We start from the raw sequence: 18,116 nt of genomic DNA, 5'->3' as shown, positions 1-18,116 counted from the left end.
TAGTGCAATATTAATCACCACTGCCTATTTTCTATTATTCTTTGGTTATAAATAATTGAGTCTGCAATTAACTTGCAATTATTTCCTCCCTTTCATCACTCACTCACATCCTCTTGTGTTCTTCTCTCTAGTGCCGGAGATGCCCAAACTGATGGTTAGTGCCACTGAAGCAGGCACAGCCCTCCTGCAGTGGTACCCGCCTCCAAACCCTCCCACTCCGCTGCTCGGGTATAGACTCACTTTTGGTCGCATTGATGTCCTTCCATTTACTGTGGTTGAGTTTCCAGCCAAAGAAAATCGCTACACGGCTCAAGACATCCACAAAGGAGCAAGCTATGTTTTCCGCCTCTCTGCCCGTAACAAAATGGGATATGGTGAGGAAGCAGTTAAGGAGGTGAGCACTCCAGAAGATGCTCCGAGTGGATATCCAGAGAACATTATCTCCGAAGAAGCAGCTGCCACCTCTATGCGACTTGCTTGGAAAACAGTTCCCCTCATTGAACAAAATGGGAAAATCACAAAATACTCTGTGCTGTATAAGGATATAAACAGTCGAGGAAATGCCTCTGAAGTGGTGGTGCCCTCCCCAAAGTGCAGTGTTGTTTTGGAGAGTCTTATTCCAGACACAGTGTATGAAGTCAGATTGAGTGCGTTCACAGGTGTGGGCCAAGGGCCTTACAGCCCCAGTGTCCAGTTTCGGACGCAGCGGCTAGACCAAGGTAGGCCCCTCACTCCCTCATACTTCTTCAGTCCACAGGGTGCCCCCCTAAAGTCTTCTCTGCATACATACAGTCATATAAGCAAACACAAAACACCTGAACATCTGAGTAACCACATTCTGAGTGTCCTTTTCGTTGTCTTGTCGCTGTAGTCATAGACAGAACGTCTTTGTGCAAAGCAAGGTAAGAGTCTGGGGTCCTGGGTGAGTGTTACAGATATAGATTATACACTCTGCATCCCTTAAGGGGAGTACTATGGGACCAAACTCACTCATGCTACAATGACAGAGCAGGTAATGTAATGTAATGGGCCAAAATACTGTATAATAATTGTCTCATTTTGTTTTTTATTGCAGTTTTTGCCACCAATTTCCGAGTGAAAGCTGCCATGAAAAACTCTGTTCTTCTTTCCTGGGAGATCCGGGACAAAAACCCTGTCCAACCATTCACTGTAAGTTGACATGTGTTTTATCTACAAATATGCTTTTTCTGTTACCATCTTTACTTTTGTTAGAAAACTTCACCAGCCCCAGTCTGGTGTCACTGAAGTTATATGAGCTAGGACTTTTGCTGTGCTGATCATGTGGTTAATATTCTATATGTGTCTGTGTAGATCCTGTATGGGAAGGGCCAGTCTGTGGAAGTGGATGGGAAGCAGACTCAGAAGTTGATCACCGGTCTGGAGCCGGACACGCAGTACTCGTTCTTGCTCACAAACCGAGCCAACAGTGCTGGAGGCCTGCAGCACCGCGTCACCGCGACGACGGCCCCAGACCTGCTGAAGACCAAACCCACAGTGGTGGGCAAAACCAACGCAGACGGTATGGTGACTGTGCAGCTGCCGAGCGTCCAGACCACTGCTAAAGTCAGGTAATGATGACAGATGTGAGGCTTGTTATTAAAGCAATAAATTATTCAAATGATTGCCTTTAATGAGTTTTAAATGTGGAGAATTTGTTGTCAATGGAATTGTTGCTAAGATCCAGTGAGGTCATTTCACTGTTTTATTCACACAGCTGTGTTTCATTTAGTGGTCCACTAGGATGGATTTGTCTGAGCTGCCAGCACAGCAAGTGAAAGAGCTCCCAAATGAAAAACACAAAGCTGAAAATCTGCCCATGACCAAAAACAAATATTGTAAAAATTGTTTACCTGTTACATCAGCCACATTGTTCATCTTCGTCATTGTGAAATAGCAACACTATTAAATGCAGTCACTGTGAAAAAGTGCAACCATGATGGGTGATTTTAGCATATAAAGGGGCTATATTGAAGATGAATGAAAACACTTTACTTTAAAGCCTGAAAGTACAAGTACACGTGAATCATTTGGGGTCATCGCCTTATTGTTTGGCTAGTGTTAACAGAGTGCGTGCTCCAACAAGACCCTTCCATGGTGCTGTTTTTGTTCTCACACAAGGGTTTAACACCAACTTCCGTTCCCAGATGTTTAGATTTATTGTGTATTGTTGCAGCTGCGGTCACTCGTTGTAGTTGTAATAGCATGTTAAAGGGCTGATGTTTCCACAGGCCTAACTGAAAAAGCAATCAGGTTTATGTGTGTTTCATCTGGACTCATCCCAACGTGGACTCTCTTTCAGGGGCTACTATGTTGTGGTGGTGCCATTGAAGAGACAGAGAGGAGGCAAGTTTCTCAATCCATGGGAGGAGCCAGATCAGATGAACTTAGATGAGGTGAGGCATACAAATGACTGTTAACCTTAGTAATAAATTATGTTTTTGGCAAAGTAGTGGGTAATTATGTATATGGGACTTCTGGTAACGATACATACACATTTAGAGTCCCAGAGAAACTGCTGAGTTTACTCACTTTTCACTTTGTGGCTATTTTCCCCTTTTTAATGTGTGTGAGTATGGTCTAGAAATCCATCTCCTAATCGTTTCCAACAATGCCATTCCGCATCTAATTCCACATTCTTCCTTCGCCAAAGACTTCATTGCCTCATTATGCAGTTGTGAAAGCGCATTCATGTGTGTGAGATTAGATAGAGTGGAGTTTTTATGATGCCCACTGTCTGAATAGATAAATGCGATAGCCACTCAGAAGATGATGAAGTCACTGGCCGCCAAGGTGTATTACCCAGCTCGAGCTATTGTTCTATCACTGATGAGTCTTTTCATTGGATAAATATTGTCTTTTTTTTGCCCATTGGATTGGTTTATTCTGAAACTTTGTGCCAGTACACTGTAAAATATTACTAAAATCATGTGCAATGTATCATTTAAGAGTATTAAAATTTACTAGTTTTTAAGTCTTAAAAGGTGCATTGTGTTGATTTTTTTGTGGAGGGTCCGCTCATTGCTGCTCATCTCCATGGAGATGTTAGAGTGTTCTCTGTAATGTCCCATGTCATGACTTTAAACATTTCTATTTAGCATTAATCACTTATGGGTGTTTCTATTGCTCAAAAATATATTAATTCCTTCTGTGAATAAGGCGAGTCTCCACAGATCTGATCTGTAATGTAACGTAGTGCTGTAACCTGCTTGTTTCCCTCGTGATAGGTTTAATCTATACTGAGGAACATTCTAGACAAAGCAATATCATTTCCATGGAGACAAGCTGGTGGCAGACCATCCACTAGAAATGTTACGGAGTCCACCTTTAAAGTTAGATATGTGCAGCAGTCTATAGATAATTATCTTTTTTTAAATCTCTGTTTAGTTGCTGAAAGAGATCAACAGAACAAGTGTGAGCCGCGCACTTCGTATCCGCAGACAAGCGAGCCAATCAGATCCCAGAGCGTATGTGTCGGCACACTTCAAGACCCTCCCCGAAGAGTTTACGTTAGGAGATGGGCGTAACTTTGGTGACTTCCGTAACAGACCGCTGCAGAATGGGCAGGAGTATGTCTTCTTTGTGTTGGCGCTCCTCGATCTCTCAGAAAATGTAAGTCGTATAACTCGATGTTTGACTTTGACTTAGGCTTAGGCAAACTTTACAAGGGAAATTACTCACACATCACAACATATATATTATAATATATATATTATAATAACAAAGGAAAAAAATATAAATGGTAATAATACATTCTAAATAAGTAGAAAAAATAATTCTAAATAAGAAGCAAAATAACTTAATCCATTTTTGTTACTTTTCCAGACAATGTTTTCTACCAGCCCGTACTCAGACCCAGTGACATCATCGGACGTGGATCCTCAGCCAATCATAGATGAGGAGGAGGGGCTACTGTGGGTGGTCGGACCAGTACTAGCGGTCATCTTCATTGTTTGCATCGTTATTGCAATTTTACTTTTTAAAAGGTATGTTCACAGGATAATTTTGGTCTGATTTTTCAGTCACCACAATCATAATCTGAGCTCATCATCTTAACAGAAGACCATAATTTTATATAATTCTGATCCATTGTGGTTTGGGCAGTTATGCACATAAATCTATTATGACAGTCTGGTCTTGGTCAGTTGAAGCAGAGGTTTTCAGTCAGTTGTCCATTTTTCAAGATGTATGTTTTTTACTCCTAGTATCTATACAACTGTGATTTGGGAGTTTAGTCTAGACTTCCACTCAGCCATTCTCTCCATTATTCACAGCCACTCTTAGACTGCGTAAAGCCCAGGTGGTGGGCTTCCATTATTTATAGAGGAATAACATTAAGGTTTATTTATAGTTTTTGTGCTCTACATTAGAGGTAAATATTAACTCCATGCCGTGTTCATTTGTTAGAGTAATTATGGTTCATTTGAGCACAAATAAATAGGAACAGCTATCTTTTGTAATTATTTGCAGTGTATAATAAACTTAGCTGGTGACTGTAAATAAGGCAGCCATCTCAGCCACATAAATCTTTGCCATGAATTCTCAGAGTTAGTCACCTTACTGGTAATAATATGATGTTCAGAAGTGGAATGGTTATCTTCACCATTAGCATCCCATTATGCAAAGATTGCAGCATGTTTGTATTGTTATTGTGCGGGCATCTCTGTGTGGGTGTGCTTTTACGTTTCATAAAAGCCACTTTCGACATTGATTTTCACTCTCCTTATTCACACTAGGCTCTATTTTGCACATCTATCACATTATTAAGGCACGAGGGACTTGGCAGGATGAGCTCAGCATTACCTGTCCCTGATGCTTTTTGATTGGGCACTAATATTATGCATCTGTGTCTGTCCTTTTATCTGCTGCTCTCCTTGTTTGGATCCAGCAAACCTGACAGGTAAACAACCTCTCCTTATTACCATTTCTCGTGTCCTACAGGGGCATTTCCCTTCGCCAAGAAGATTTCATATAATAGATCTCGAGAGACTCAGGCTTTATTTGATGTTTCTTTGATGATTGCATTGTAAAGTGCACTTGCAAAATCAAAATACGGCATGAGGCACCATGCCAGACGCTGATGCACTTATTAACATAAAACAAGCTGTAATACTAGCCCAGCAGTTTAACAGCATCTAAAACCAACAATTCTAGGCAATTACAATCATTTTATAAAGACCTAGGAATTTTGTTTTGTCTTAGAAGTACCAAATACCCTCATCACTTTGATTTAGATTAAATCCAGAAATTGCCTTGTGGTAGAGTACGATATTTTCAAAGACTGTGCAGCTTTTTGATTGTTATTGAGTGACTTCACTGTGTGTGTTTGTCATTCCAGGAAAAGGGCTGAGGCTGAGGGCAGGAAGGCTAGTTTTCCCTGCAGCAAAGCGATGTCATCCCATCATCCCACTGATCCCGTGGAGCTGCGAAGGATCAACTTCCAGACTCCAGGTAGACAGTGCACACATGAGGGTTACAGAGGGAGACACTCAAACCACGGCCAGTTCAATACACAGGCATTAGATGTGCCACTATTGATAAGATTGACTGGGGTGTTTTCTTCCCTTTACAGCCTACCGTGTGTCTGTGTACCGTGGTTATCGCCGATTGTCAAGTTAGTTGGACTTGGGCGCAGTCTTTTCCATTTTTTAAACTACTCTCTTTTAAAAAACTAACTTCCATTCCATTTAGGAGGAAGCTGCTTGCTCTAATTTGTATGACAAAGCCTATTTTTTGTCCATACTAAATTTTTAACCGCCTGATTCATGCTCTTATCTCCACCCAGCAGTGTGCATACTCTAAGGACGTGTTGTTGTTGCTTCAGTAACTATCCAACATTCACATTGTTCTTCTGTCTGGCTCAGGAGAAAATGGTCAATTACCAAAAAAAACATGACATCCTCCATTTGCTTCTTTTCTGACCATGGATAACAACTCCTAACTCTTAACATTTCCAATGTAAAAAGTGAACAAGTATCAAAATGGCTTGTTTCTGTGTTGGGCAGGCATGGCGAGTCACCCTCCCGTTTCCCTCTCGGAACTGGCAGATCACATTGAACGCCTGAAGGCAAACGACAATCTTAAGTTCTCACAAGAGTATGAGGTAGGAATGTTGATTATCTGTCCCTGGAAATCTGACACTAGGAAAATTCAATCATGTTCTTATTTATCTTACACTGATCAACCCGCCTCTGTGTCATTCTCCACGTCTGATATTGCAGCTAAGTCGTATTATGATTCATTTTAACTGACAGATAGGAGATAATGTACACTGTCCCCTTCTACCATATTCTTGTTATCTATACAAATATTAAATTGAAATTGCAACCTCAAAGCTAGTTTGCTTACAGCCAAATTCTTATCGACTTATATATCATGCGGGAAAATGCAGAGGCAGACACGATGAGAGGAAAAAAGTACAAGGAAAAGTATTCTGCAGAAAGACGCTTCATGATGAGCTTTTTATCCACTTGCAGCAAAGTTAAAAGGAAAAACGAAAGACAGAGACTTAAAGATAACAACTGGCCTGACTTTAGCTTGAACTGTGCCACTAAATATAACATAGCAGAAGTAGAAAGAAAATCCCAACTTACTGGCTCTGTAGCAAATACAGCTCGCATTACAATGAGCTCCACAGAGAGCTATTAAAGGGGTAAAAATGTTTTGGTTTCTGTTTAGACCAACGGCCTCTGGGTGAAGAAGGGAAACACAAGGCTCTAATTGGCTACCACAAGAGAGACAAACTGTGTGTGACAGAGATGCGTACGCAGACCAAGACAAGAATGCATTATGCAAAAAGCAGAAAAGCAAAGGCAGTGCAGCGTTGGGAGAATAAAAAGCAGGCAGACGCAGAGGGAGAAGCCTGTGTAATTGTGGCACAAGTTGGAAACACAGTGTTGAGCCTCACATTCTCTCTGCATGACTGTGTGCTTTGTTCGGCCTGGAGCCTTAACGAGGAAGCCATAGAGACGGACGGTGGAGGAGGGAAAAGAGCCCAGAAATGATTGCAGTGTCATAATCAGACACACATGATGTTGGGCAGCTTGTATAAAAGGCACATATACATGCATGAACTTATCCCGTATAACTCCTCTGCCATATTTTTCCCTGACCCAAACCATAATTATGTGTCGTAAAATATTCTGAATTGCTAAATTGCTCTGGCTCTCTCCTCTTCTTCCCCTCATCCAGTGACAGGCCCATAATGACCTCATGTCTGCCTTTTTCAGCTAACAGCGATGGTTACACTGTAATTACGCCCCAGGAACTTAATGTGTTGGTCTAACACAAGCATGTCTTTCAGTGCCAGAGGAATTGATCACACTTTTATCATCTTTCACTGGTCTGATGTCAAAGAGTGAATGTCTCTACATTAATGGGAGATAAAATGTAGCCTGGGCCCATGTTTCACAGTACTTGCAATTTGTACTTGGGCTGTAATGGGATTGCAATGGTAAAATGACAGAATAAGTGGACATATTTTTTTATGGCTTTTTTGATCTTTTTAATATTAGCAATTGTATAATCTTTACAAAAATTTACAAAAATGCTTAGAAATTATAGCTGTATCCAGGGAATATTGTATTGCAACAAAGTATTAATAATTTTATTTTGCAAATATGAAATTTGAATATATGAAATTAATGTATATCATGAAAATATCAATGAATTTGAGTTGAATTTCCATTTGTGAATACTCTTGTGCATCATGTAAAAAGATTTTCTCTAGCACTTGTACTAACACTACCCTTCTCTTTTCAGTCTGTGGACCCCGGGCAGCAGTTCACATGGGAGAACTCAAATTTGGAGGTGAACAAACCAAAGAACCGCTACGCTAACGTCATCGCCTACGACCACTCCAGGGTCATACTCTCCAGCATTGAGGGTAAGTTATTATAATGCCAGTGTGTGGGTATGGATGATGTATTCTGGGTACTTTTTGGTGGGCAGACCCACTGAAAATGACGACATAGAATGGTGCGTCACCTCTTTAATATATGAGAGTCATTTGGGTTTATTGCCTTTTTCATGGTATAGGATTATGCCTGTGGGTTAGCCACAGAGAAATAACAGTGTGTTAATCTATTCTCCTTTTGTTACTGACATTTCCACATAGAAATGGATTTCACCCCCAAGCCCATTACCATTATACAGTGCATTTGATCTCTATGTAAAAACCTTTATTATGTCACTAGCCTTATGCTTAAAGATTAGTATGCACCATTTCACCGTATGGATTAGTCTATGCCCTCATTGTGTAGCACGTGTTTTAGTGTCCTTTGTGTTTGTGTATAGACATGTATGCGTGCTATGATCCTTAAAGTATTTAATAGTTCAAAGTCTTTAGCTGCCAGATATGTAAGTGTGTATCCAGTGCAGTCAAGTGCACTGCCATTCCCACGCACAGCAGTGTGTAGTGTATCAGTTATGATAAGGATTTATTGAAAGGCTAAACTGAGTTTCAATAAAAGTGTGTTTGAATGGAACGCCCAAACTGTTGGATTTGCTCTGAAAATGGAAAAGGTCTGTGTCCTAGTATTAGAGTACATGTTAAAGCACACTCACCCACCTCAGCAGGGAAAGACCAGAGGCGAAGAAACTGGCAGCTCCGCTGTGGAGAGCACGGCAGAGCAGCAGTGGGAAGCCAAGCCCGAGCAGATGAGCCTTATCTGGGCAGAGCATGTGTGAGCAGCCCTTCCACCCCCGCCTGTCCTGGAGCCCTGGCTGTCTGTGTCTTTTCACATACAAAATACATAGTATACTCAAGCATGTCCAAATGCACCCATATACAGGGCTACAGATTTGGAGCACATGCAGTACCACAGATATGCTCCCTCTTTCTCATACGCTCATGAGCTCTTTCTCAGCGCCAGTACTGCCGAGCAGGGCTGGAAGTGTGTTTGTTTTATCAGCACAGTGGGTCCGCTCCAGTCTCCTGCAATAAAGTTATAGCACATCAAAGCTTTTAGCCAAGCTGTCTTTAACGACTGAGGAGGATAAACATATGCTGGAGCTCTTCTATTGTTTGTCTCCATCCCATTAAAAAGACAATGTTTAAACACAGGGTACTTTTCTGTAATTTACTTGTAAAGAAAATGTGAGTGTTTGTGACATGGGGTTTAAATCTGCATAAAGAGAGATTTTCTTTTATAAAAAAGAGAATTCTGCTTTAGCCAGATTTTAAAAAGCATCTATACTTAGAAACAAATCAAATGTAATTTAAGGACAATTACAACAGGGTAGTTACATATCACATAATTATTACAAACAAAGGGTAAAATTGCGTTGCACAAATCGTCAGACAATTAAGAAACAGAAGACACAACTTCATTTACTTTTTAGTACAATGCGTTTATTCTAGATTTAAAAGTCAGACTCAGCTGTTTTTACCAACATAATCATAAAATTGTATGGGTTCTGCTACATAGTAATTAGGCCTAAATCTAAGAAGTTACGTAGAAATGAGTGATATGAAGTCTGAGTCCTCTGAATGATATAAAGTCCCCTTCAAAATGCACTGTAGCTGATGTGACTCTCCAAAACATTTCCTGTGAGTCCCTTCCCTCCTGTCAGGATCCCTCTGTTTGTCACTGCCCTCAGAAACCCTGGGAGCACACATACTACAGTGACATATATAGTCTGTGTGCTGGTGCATGTGTACATTGGAGCCATAGTGTAAGCGTGCATGTTTGAGCTGTGACTCAGTGAATTTGAGGATTATAGTATTAGGATCTAGATGAGCAGGCCTAATCCTAAATCAAACACTCACACAGAGGGCGCCTTGCATCACATCCACACAATCCTCACCAGGACGAGCAGTGTCAGCCCGTCTTACACACACAGACAGCCCTACAGCCCCATTGCCATTCAGGGGACACATCCAAGAGTATACTCAGACTAGAGTGTGATCGTCTTAGCATGTATTCTAACCAAGACAGCTAAACAATTGAACAGGGCCCCGTGAAAACATTAATCTCCACGCTATGACCTCAGATGATCCGTGCTCTTTATTACATCAGCATAACCCAAACAAATAATCCATATAGATTGATTCATGTGAAATTGAAATTACACAAACCGTAAGTCTTCATGTTCAATCAGTGCTGACAGGGATTTTGGTGCAGTGCAGCTGTCCCTGAGAGCTCCTCACGGGTCAACGTATAATTCTCCTGCTCACCTTTCTTACTCTTTTGTCTTTGTAATGGACATTTATATAAGTAATACACATAATTCATTATTTTAAGAACATTAAAGGTCCTATATCCCACAAAATTGACTCTTATCCATGTTAAAATGTACCTCATCCCATCCATCTTGTGAGGCTATGAAGAAATTATCTAAATGGTTTTAGTGCGGGTCTATGGAGTTTAAAAATGCAGTGGTGCACTTCCTATATTAGCCCATGGCGTGAAACAGAGTGCTTTCTGTTTGAGAGGAGAACTTAGCCTAACTATGCAGGGTTTGTATGTTAAACATGTGTGAATGAAACAAAACACAACTCCAAGCATGTTTTTGATGAGGAAACATTATAACATAGATCTTAAATAATGTAATATGGGCCCTTTAAGGACAAAGCTAAATTGTCCATCCATGTAAGTTAGTTCCCCTTTTTCCTGTGTTGGCCATATCTCTGGGGGTCAGTAAGTGCTCGTCCTCTGATCTGAAGGTTGGCGGTTTGAATCCTGCTCTGCACATGAACATTGTTACGCAGATCCACTGGCCCACAGGTTGTTTGTGGTGCTATTGCAGCTCTCACAGATGAAATCTGCAGTTGTGTCCTTGGGCAGTGTCTGCGTACACTGGTGTATTGTGCATTGGTAGTGGGTGTGTGAATGGGTGAGTAATTCCCTGATGTAAAGCGCTTTGAGTGCCTTGAAGGTAGAAAGGCGCTACATAAATCTGACCATTTATTTGTTTCTATTTGTTTTCTCACATGATTTGTTCACCAACATGGCGTTATCTTACCAGGCTTTTCCACCCAATCTCACTTTGTAACTTTCATCTTTCAGCTCTTTCATAACTGTCACTTCTTTTTCCACAGGAGTCACAGGCAGCGACTACATCAATGCTAACTATATTGATGGTTATCGCCGTCAAAATGCCTACATTGCCACTCAGGGCCCCCTCCCGGAATCCTTCGGAGACTTCTGGAGGATGGTGTGGGAGCAGCACACAGCCAACATTATCATGATGACTAAGCTGGAAGAAAAATCCAGGGTAAGGAAGTGAGAAGTGGGATAATGAAAAGGAGTTTTTTGACAGGTAAGACGGGGGCAGGAAGTTGCTGATAAATTTTTTTTAAAAAGGCTATGAAAGTTAAATTAAAAAGTATTCATACCGACAACCAATCAACACCTAATCCTTAAAGCAGTATGAACAGTGGGAAGATGAAGGAAAGTGTTGTAAAATATAGATGGCTGTTATGGTGGTTTCTTTGAATTTATGGCTCAGCGACCTGTTTGTCTGCATGAAGATATTGCCCAGAATGTTTCACAATATGGCTGTAAACGTTATGTAAATAGGCAGGTGATGCCACCAGGCCAAGTTACTGGTCAGATCTGTAGAGAGGCAAGCCACTCACACTGAATGCATGTTTGAGCAATGCATTCTATTTTATTTGATTGAAAAGCCAGATAGATAACTATAATGCCAAATTGTGGCACATTTCAGTAATAATAGCTCCATGACACAAGTAGGTAGTGGACTCCCAACCAGAAAAGTTACATAGCATGTCTTTAAATATTTTGCACTTCAGTGTATGTCATTTATTGGACTTTAAAACCAATGGGTGGGAAGCAAGAAGGGTCAAGATGAGTTTCTTGACAAAGATTCCTATTCCCCACTGTTATGACTTTATTTAGCATTATAATGAAGTGAAAGAGACAGGAGGATTTTAGGAAAGACTGGGACAGAGCTACAGGCTGAATGCAGTGAGTGTATGACAGGACCAGATATGTAGGAGGACAGCATCAGTCAAGCTCACTGTTCCAGGATGGGACACGATTCAACCCCCAAATGTGTGGGACAATATTAAAAATATGTCACTGAGTTAGCAGTAATTGTGGAATACATGTATCTGACCAGAACAGAGCACACTAGGATTGAATAAGAGCTAAGGGAGATTACAGGGAAATGGGGACTATGTAATGAATTAGAAAATCGTTTGGCTTTAAGGCACGTCTGTTGTTAACAGAATACACGCTGAAGTAGAGATTCACTGTAATGAGAAGTCATGTTGGAATAAAATGAACAAGAATGGCTGGAGGTGTGAATCATGATGAAGTCCTAACCAATTATGTCCAAAGCCTTCCTGTGAAATTATCCTTTCCTCCCATCTGAGCTCCTTTTCCCGATTAACCTGTCTTGTGTTAAAACTCTGCTTCCTTTTCAACTTTTTCCAACTGTCTCTGTTGTGTCTGTTTGACCCTCAGATGCCCTCTTATTTCTTCTCTAAGGCAAGACCTCTCTTTCTCTAACCCCTTTTCAAACGCACCTCACATGGGTTTACTTCTCTGTTCAGTGACCCTTTTCACTGTTATCCTTGTTTTGTCTCTGTACTAAAGTTAGTGAAATGCGAGAATGCTAAAATGTCTTCAGCTCACAACAATGCACTAATCTGCTCCCAGAAGGATATTTTCAATCTCCTCTTCTTCACAAACATCCCACATTAGTGTTAACTACATGCATGACCACACTCACTTTTGTCCCCTGCTGTGAAGTATAATACAGACATAGTGAACAATATTAAGTGCCTTGAATAAACCAGGCTATAATGAAAAGCAGCTCTAACTGTCTCATTGACCTGATAAGACCAGGCCAGTTAATCCTTTAAAGTCAATAGTTGTTTGTGTTGTAATGTAGTACACATAATTAGCTTTATGAGTCAATAATTTATTGTGGGTTGGTCCAGAATCATTTTACCACCTCTTATAATGCAGTTACAGCACAGATGATCACAGATGGTTCCACTGTGGGAGCAGTGCCAACATCATTCCTTTTAGCACCAATCAAATAACAGAAGCTCAGTGCTACCATTTATCAGCAGCCCGTATAGTTCTCACACCAGACATTTACTGCGCTGCAATAATGTTTCGCCTCAGGCAGTGGGAAGGCCCCCTACGTGGACAACCATTTTTGTCCCCACAGTGTCTCAAGGTCTGCAAGGAAAACAACAGTTGAAAAGCTGTAATTACAGCCTAAACGTCCCAGGCCAAAACGCATAATCCCCAGTCTGGAGCAGTGGAATGCAGAGCAAGCTGAGCTGAGCTCCCAGCCGTCTTTGATGTTAGGACTGGAGGGATCAGCACATAACATTTGGTTTGGCCTGATTCTGCCCCCTTTTCCATCCTCTGGGAATGTTCCCCTCTCGCTTCTGTGGTCTCCAAAGAACTACAAAAATGACGTCTATAACAGGGAAATTTAAGTTGTTTTAAAGCCTGGGAATGCTGGGAATTGGTGTGCCAAAATGCTATAGGGATTTGTGACACTGGTATGCAGGCGGAGGTACAGCATCAAATTCATGACTTTGGCTTATGCTTTTACAGGACTATTATAGATGTTGATAAGAGCCCACCCACTGATTTACGCTACTTTTGAAAACAACAGTCGCACATTTCAGAATACTGAATGGTCTTGATTCTTTTTCCAACACTTTAAATGCACTTTTATCATGGGCATGTTTGCAGTTTTTTCTTCACATACAGTAAATAGTTTCTATACCAGTAGTCTCATCTCATGTCTTCTTGTTTCTCCTGAAGGTGAAGTGTGACCAGTACTGGCCAACGCGGGGCACAGAGACCTTATGGCCTGATCCAGGTCACTCTGCTGGACACAGTGGAGCTGGCCACATACTCCGTGAGGACCTTCGCTCTCTACAAGGTAAGGGTATACCATGAATCAATGAATCAATTATTAATACTTTTTGTGGCCTAACAAAAGCCAGCAATGGCTTACATTTAGCACTGGCAACTTGTAGGATCTAAACAAACACAATTTAAGTACAGTATATGAGTTAAAATAATACAGTGTATAATATATAATACAATGTAATAGATGATACAATAATACAATTACCCACATTCAGTCCTGCTTAAAATAGATTTACAATACCATTTTATTTTAGTGTGCATCAATATGTGTCCATATTGGACACAAAAATGAGTGAATGAAATACAGTAGCAGATGAGAGCCAAGAGAATGAGTCCATCCACTGTAATAAATGTGTCTTTTTACACACAGCGCCATTAATTATTTAGACAGACACAAGAAAATATAGTCATATCTTTCATATCCAGCAAGTCAATATAGCTACCATGTTTCATTAGGATCAATACACGACTGCAGGGAGATGTGCTGCATTTGCTTATGTCATACTCACTTAAATAGACAAGTGCAAAAACAATACCCTGCTCTAACATCAGTACTATAGGGCACACAGACACAGGCTGCTGTGCCCTTCACCACTGTACAGTATCACTAGACCATATATCATCTTGTATCATGCTTATGCTCCGACTGGGTACATTATGAGGTACATCTGTTACAAATGCTGTTATCAAAATACAACAGCTAATGTTCAAGGCAAGCATCTGACATTTAAGTAACTTTAAGCATAGCTGTTGCTATTTCTGTCTTTGGGAAACTGAATTCTGAATGGTTGTTGAAGAAGAATAAGAAGAATATGAAGAGATTAACCATTCTTTGGGGTAAAAATGCTTCACTGATACTTGTGATCTGAGGGGAATAGCCCCAGTAATCTGAAATATTATTAGTTAATGTTGTCATAAAATAATATCAAAAATAAATTAAGTATTACTTACTATAATATAAGTCTACTATCAGAGCTATGAGTCTTTATACCTTTTATAAAGAAAACAAATATTTAGATAAATGTTGTCAAAAGTAGACCCTCTCCTATGTGTCTCCCTCAGAGTGGCTCCAATGAGAAGCGAGAGGTGCGTCATTTCCAGTTCACAGCCTGGCCTGACCATGGGGTGCCTGAGCACCCCACTCCCTTTTTGGCCTTTCTGCGCCGAGTCAAAGCCTGCAACCCTCCGGATGCTGGGCCTATGGTTGTTCATTGCAGGTATGTGTGCATTTGTGTGACCAGATTTTCATCACCAAGTGAGAAAATTGAGTTCCTAACAAAAATACTAAAGTATAATGTTTCCTGCAAGCAGGGTCCACTTATGTTCAATTATGGGGTTTACTTGGCAGCATGATTTCTCAAGTACAAGACCTCTTATTTAAAATCATACATAGAGGCTTGAACTGAAATGAGATTGAGGCGCGATTTTGCAAACCTCAAACTACCCTCTCTGGCCAACACACACATTCCTACTTTAACAGTCACCATCATGTCTCAGGTCTAACAACACCAGCCTCTAAAGTGCCCTTTTCCATAAGTAGCTTTTAATGTTGACTATTTACTATTTAAGCTACTGCCGGATCCAAGTTCATAAGTTTATATTCAAATAAGCTCAGAGTCTGAGCAGCAGGAGGCTCGTTCATCGCATGAGAAGATTCTGGAAACGTATCATTACGGACTTGGCATATTCTTGAGTTTCAGTGTTGGAATAAATGTGCTATTTGCACTAACCATTAGGCAGAGGAGAGAGGCTCTGAGAATAAGAGAGGGCCGATTACTGCATTCATGACCTCCTTGGACGAGCAGCGTCAGAGGTGGAACACTCTAGTCCTAGCGATTTTTTTTTTTACCATTGCATCAATACTACTGTATACTGTGTAGTTACAACTTGTTCGAATACCACTGTTTTGTTTACTTCTTGCATCAAGTTAAAACATGAACAAAGGAGAGGTCAAGTTCCGGACACTTTAAATAGAAATGATAAATTAAATAAGAGTGGAGAATGTAGAAAAATGGAAGTCTAAAATTGTGCAGAGGTGTGAGTGAAGAGGTACGAGCCCGTCACAGGGGTACTTACAGTGAAGAGAAAGGGGGGGTGGGGGTTGGCAGCCGTGGAGCTCTCCCTAATCTCCCACTACAGTCAGATTGAGTATCTAACAGGATTATCAGTCAAATTTAATTATCTCGGCAAGACTCCATCATAATGTGCCTTTACATATCAACTCTTCCTTGTATCAAATAATGGAGCCAGTCCCACCGCACCTGCGCACGCACACACACTCTAATTTAACCATAGAAAGAGGGCTTTAATGCCCTGGCAGAAAAATGCTTGGTCAGAGTCTTATACCACTTAGGAACCAGCACAGCAAAACTGTGTTTGGGTGGGCAGCTAAGTGTATTATATTCCTGAATTGTATGTCAGTATGAGCTCCTAATGCCAGGGAGATAGTGATGAGTCAACATGCATGTCAATTTTACATGCTTAGACAAAAATACTACTGCCTGGCATCTTTTCCCTAATTGATTTAAAATGAAGCATATTATGTACAAATTTTGGGAAATGGTACATGAGTTAAAAGGTTTTGTATTACACTAAATCAATTCTTGTGAGCTTTAAGCCAGAATGTTGTTATCTCATCACAAACATACCTGGAGCTGCATTTAGAAGCCTTTATTATTCATCTGTCTACATACCAAAGCTCAAAATGCTCTGTTCCACCTTGTGATGTCATCTGGTGGTAGTTTTTAAGTTAACAGTTAGAGGGCTGAAATTATCCAAATGATTCTAGTGAAGGTGTTTGTAGTTTAAAAACGTAGTAGAGCACTGTGTTACCACTTGACATAATCAAAACTGGGAAGAACTCAACATAAATATGGAGGGTTTGTATATTAAAGATGTGTGCATAAAATATAACACAACTCATAGATCATATTTTTGCATTATGTTCATTGTAAACTGCAATACTTAAATTACTTAAAAATAATGGGCCCCACCTCTGAATATTGGCATTTCACCGTCACAAGGTGCAGATTTTCATTTGCTTGTTTTTATTGTTGAACTTTTTTTTACATTGACATTTATGGACTCTACATTTATTTGGCCTTTCCATTTAAAAAAAAAAGATTTTTGTTATTTTTAGGATTGTATATCTTATCATAGATTAAAATCTGACTAATCTTTAGTTAATTAAATATCAGCAAGCATCGCATTATTGCAACACTGAACATGTGCTGGACAATTTGCTATGTGTTTAATGTCAGTGTTAGCTTAAAAATACACAACCAAATCATAGACTTGAACCCAGTATCCTCTGCATTCCAAATAGGAAGTGAATCTGGCTCCGATTCACTTAGGGCTGAGAAAATGTTTGCCTTCTCTCCATGACTGCTGTTGTCAGGCTCCTATTTTGGCCTTGAAATGTTGGTATTAACCCGCTCCAGGTGATCCTGCTGTTTTTTATTTTAGTTTGTAAATCAAATCCTATTCCTAATATGGACGTCGGCTCAAAATTCGCCCCTGTAACCGCTCTCCTCTGTAAGCTTAATTTTACTGGAGCTGAATGCTATGGGTGATGGCACAGTCCTTTAGTCCAATTCTTTATACAATCTATGGACCCAATTTATAACTAAATATTTTCCGTCTACATTTGTCATTTTGTTTACATAGATACCAGTTTTCTGTAACAAAGCGTATCTGCCACATATAATCTATCATAAAACACAATGCGTTAATCAATATAATTATGCATTTATTATTAAAGGGCCAATATTATGCTGTTTTCTGATCTATGCTATAATGTTGTTTCCTCCTCACAAACATACCTGGAGTTGTGTTTGTTTCATTCACACATGTTTAACACACAAACCCTCCACATTTAGGTTCTTCTCTCAAACAGAAACCACTCTGTTCCACCTTGTGACATCATGTGGAAGTGCTTCTAAACTCCATACACCTTCACTAGAATCATTTGGACAATTTCATTCCTGGAATTTCCGATCTCTTCTGAATGAAAGGAAAAAGGTAGCTGTTAACTTTCAATCTACTGCTTCATCTCAAGGTGGAACAGAGTATTTTGAGTTTTAGAGATGTAGACAGACTAATAATACAGGATTACTCAAACATGTGTGAATGAAACAAAACACAGCTTCAGCTAAAGTATGTTTTTGAGGAGGTAGCAACATTATAACATGGCTTAAAGCTCACAAGAATCAATTTCATGTAACATAGGAC

The 18,116-nt window shown here is 40.2% G+C and overlaps 1 protein-coding gene across 1 annotated transcript in view; it reads left to right on the top strand.

The window, feature by feature from the left end:
* Positions 1–18,116, top strand: part of LOC110172637 (receptor-type tyrosine-protein phosphatase delta-like) — a 63,101-nt gene that overhangs the window by 34,212 nt on the left and 10,773 nt on the right. The window contains 16 exon segments of the mRNA XM_055158474.1: positions 132–719; positions 1,076–1,170; positions 1,333–1,589; positions 2,321–2,414; positions 3,406–3,630; positions 3,844–4,004; positions 4,907–4,918; positions 5,357–5,469; positions 5,591–5,632; positions 6,024–6,121; positions 7,780–7,903; positions 11,060–11,235; positions 12,450–12,473; positions 13,776–13,817; positions 13,819–13,896; positions 14,949–15,103. Of these exon segments, the coding sequence (XP_055014449.1) occupies positions 132–719; positions 1,076–1,170; positions 1,333–1,589; positions 2,321–2,414; positions 3,406–3,630; positions 3,844–4,004; positions 4,907–4,918; positions 5,357–5,469; positions 5,591–5,632; positions 6,024–6,121; positions 7,780–7,903; positions 11,060–11,235; positions 12,450–12,473; positions 13,776–13,817; positions 13,819–13,896; positions 14,949–15,103 (2,284 nt within the window).

The sequence above is a fragment of the Boleophthalmus pectinirostris genome, unplaced genomic scaffold (assembly GCF_026225935.1).
Source record: "Boleophthalmus pectinirostris isolate CB_2022bp ecotype Guang Dong unplaced genomic scaffold, ASM2622593v1 HiC_scaffold_22, whole genome shotgun sequence".
NCBI lineage: Eukaryota > Metazoa > Chordata > Actinopteri > Gobiiformes > Gobiidae > Boleophthalmus > Boleophthalmus pectinirostris.
Note: the sequence above shows the minus strand (reverse complement) of the source record. Positions and strands in the feature narration are given on the sequence as shown.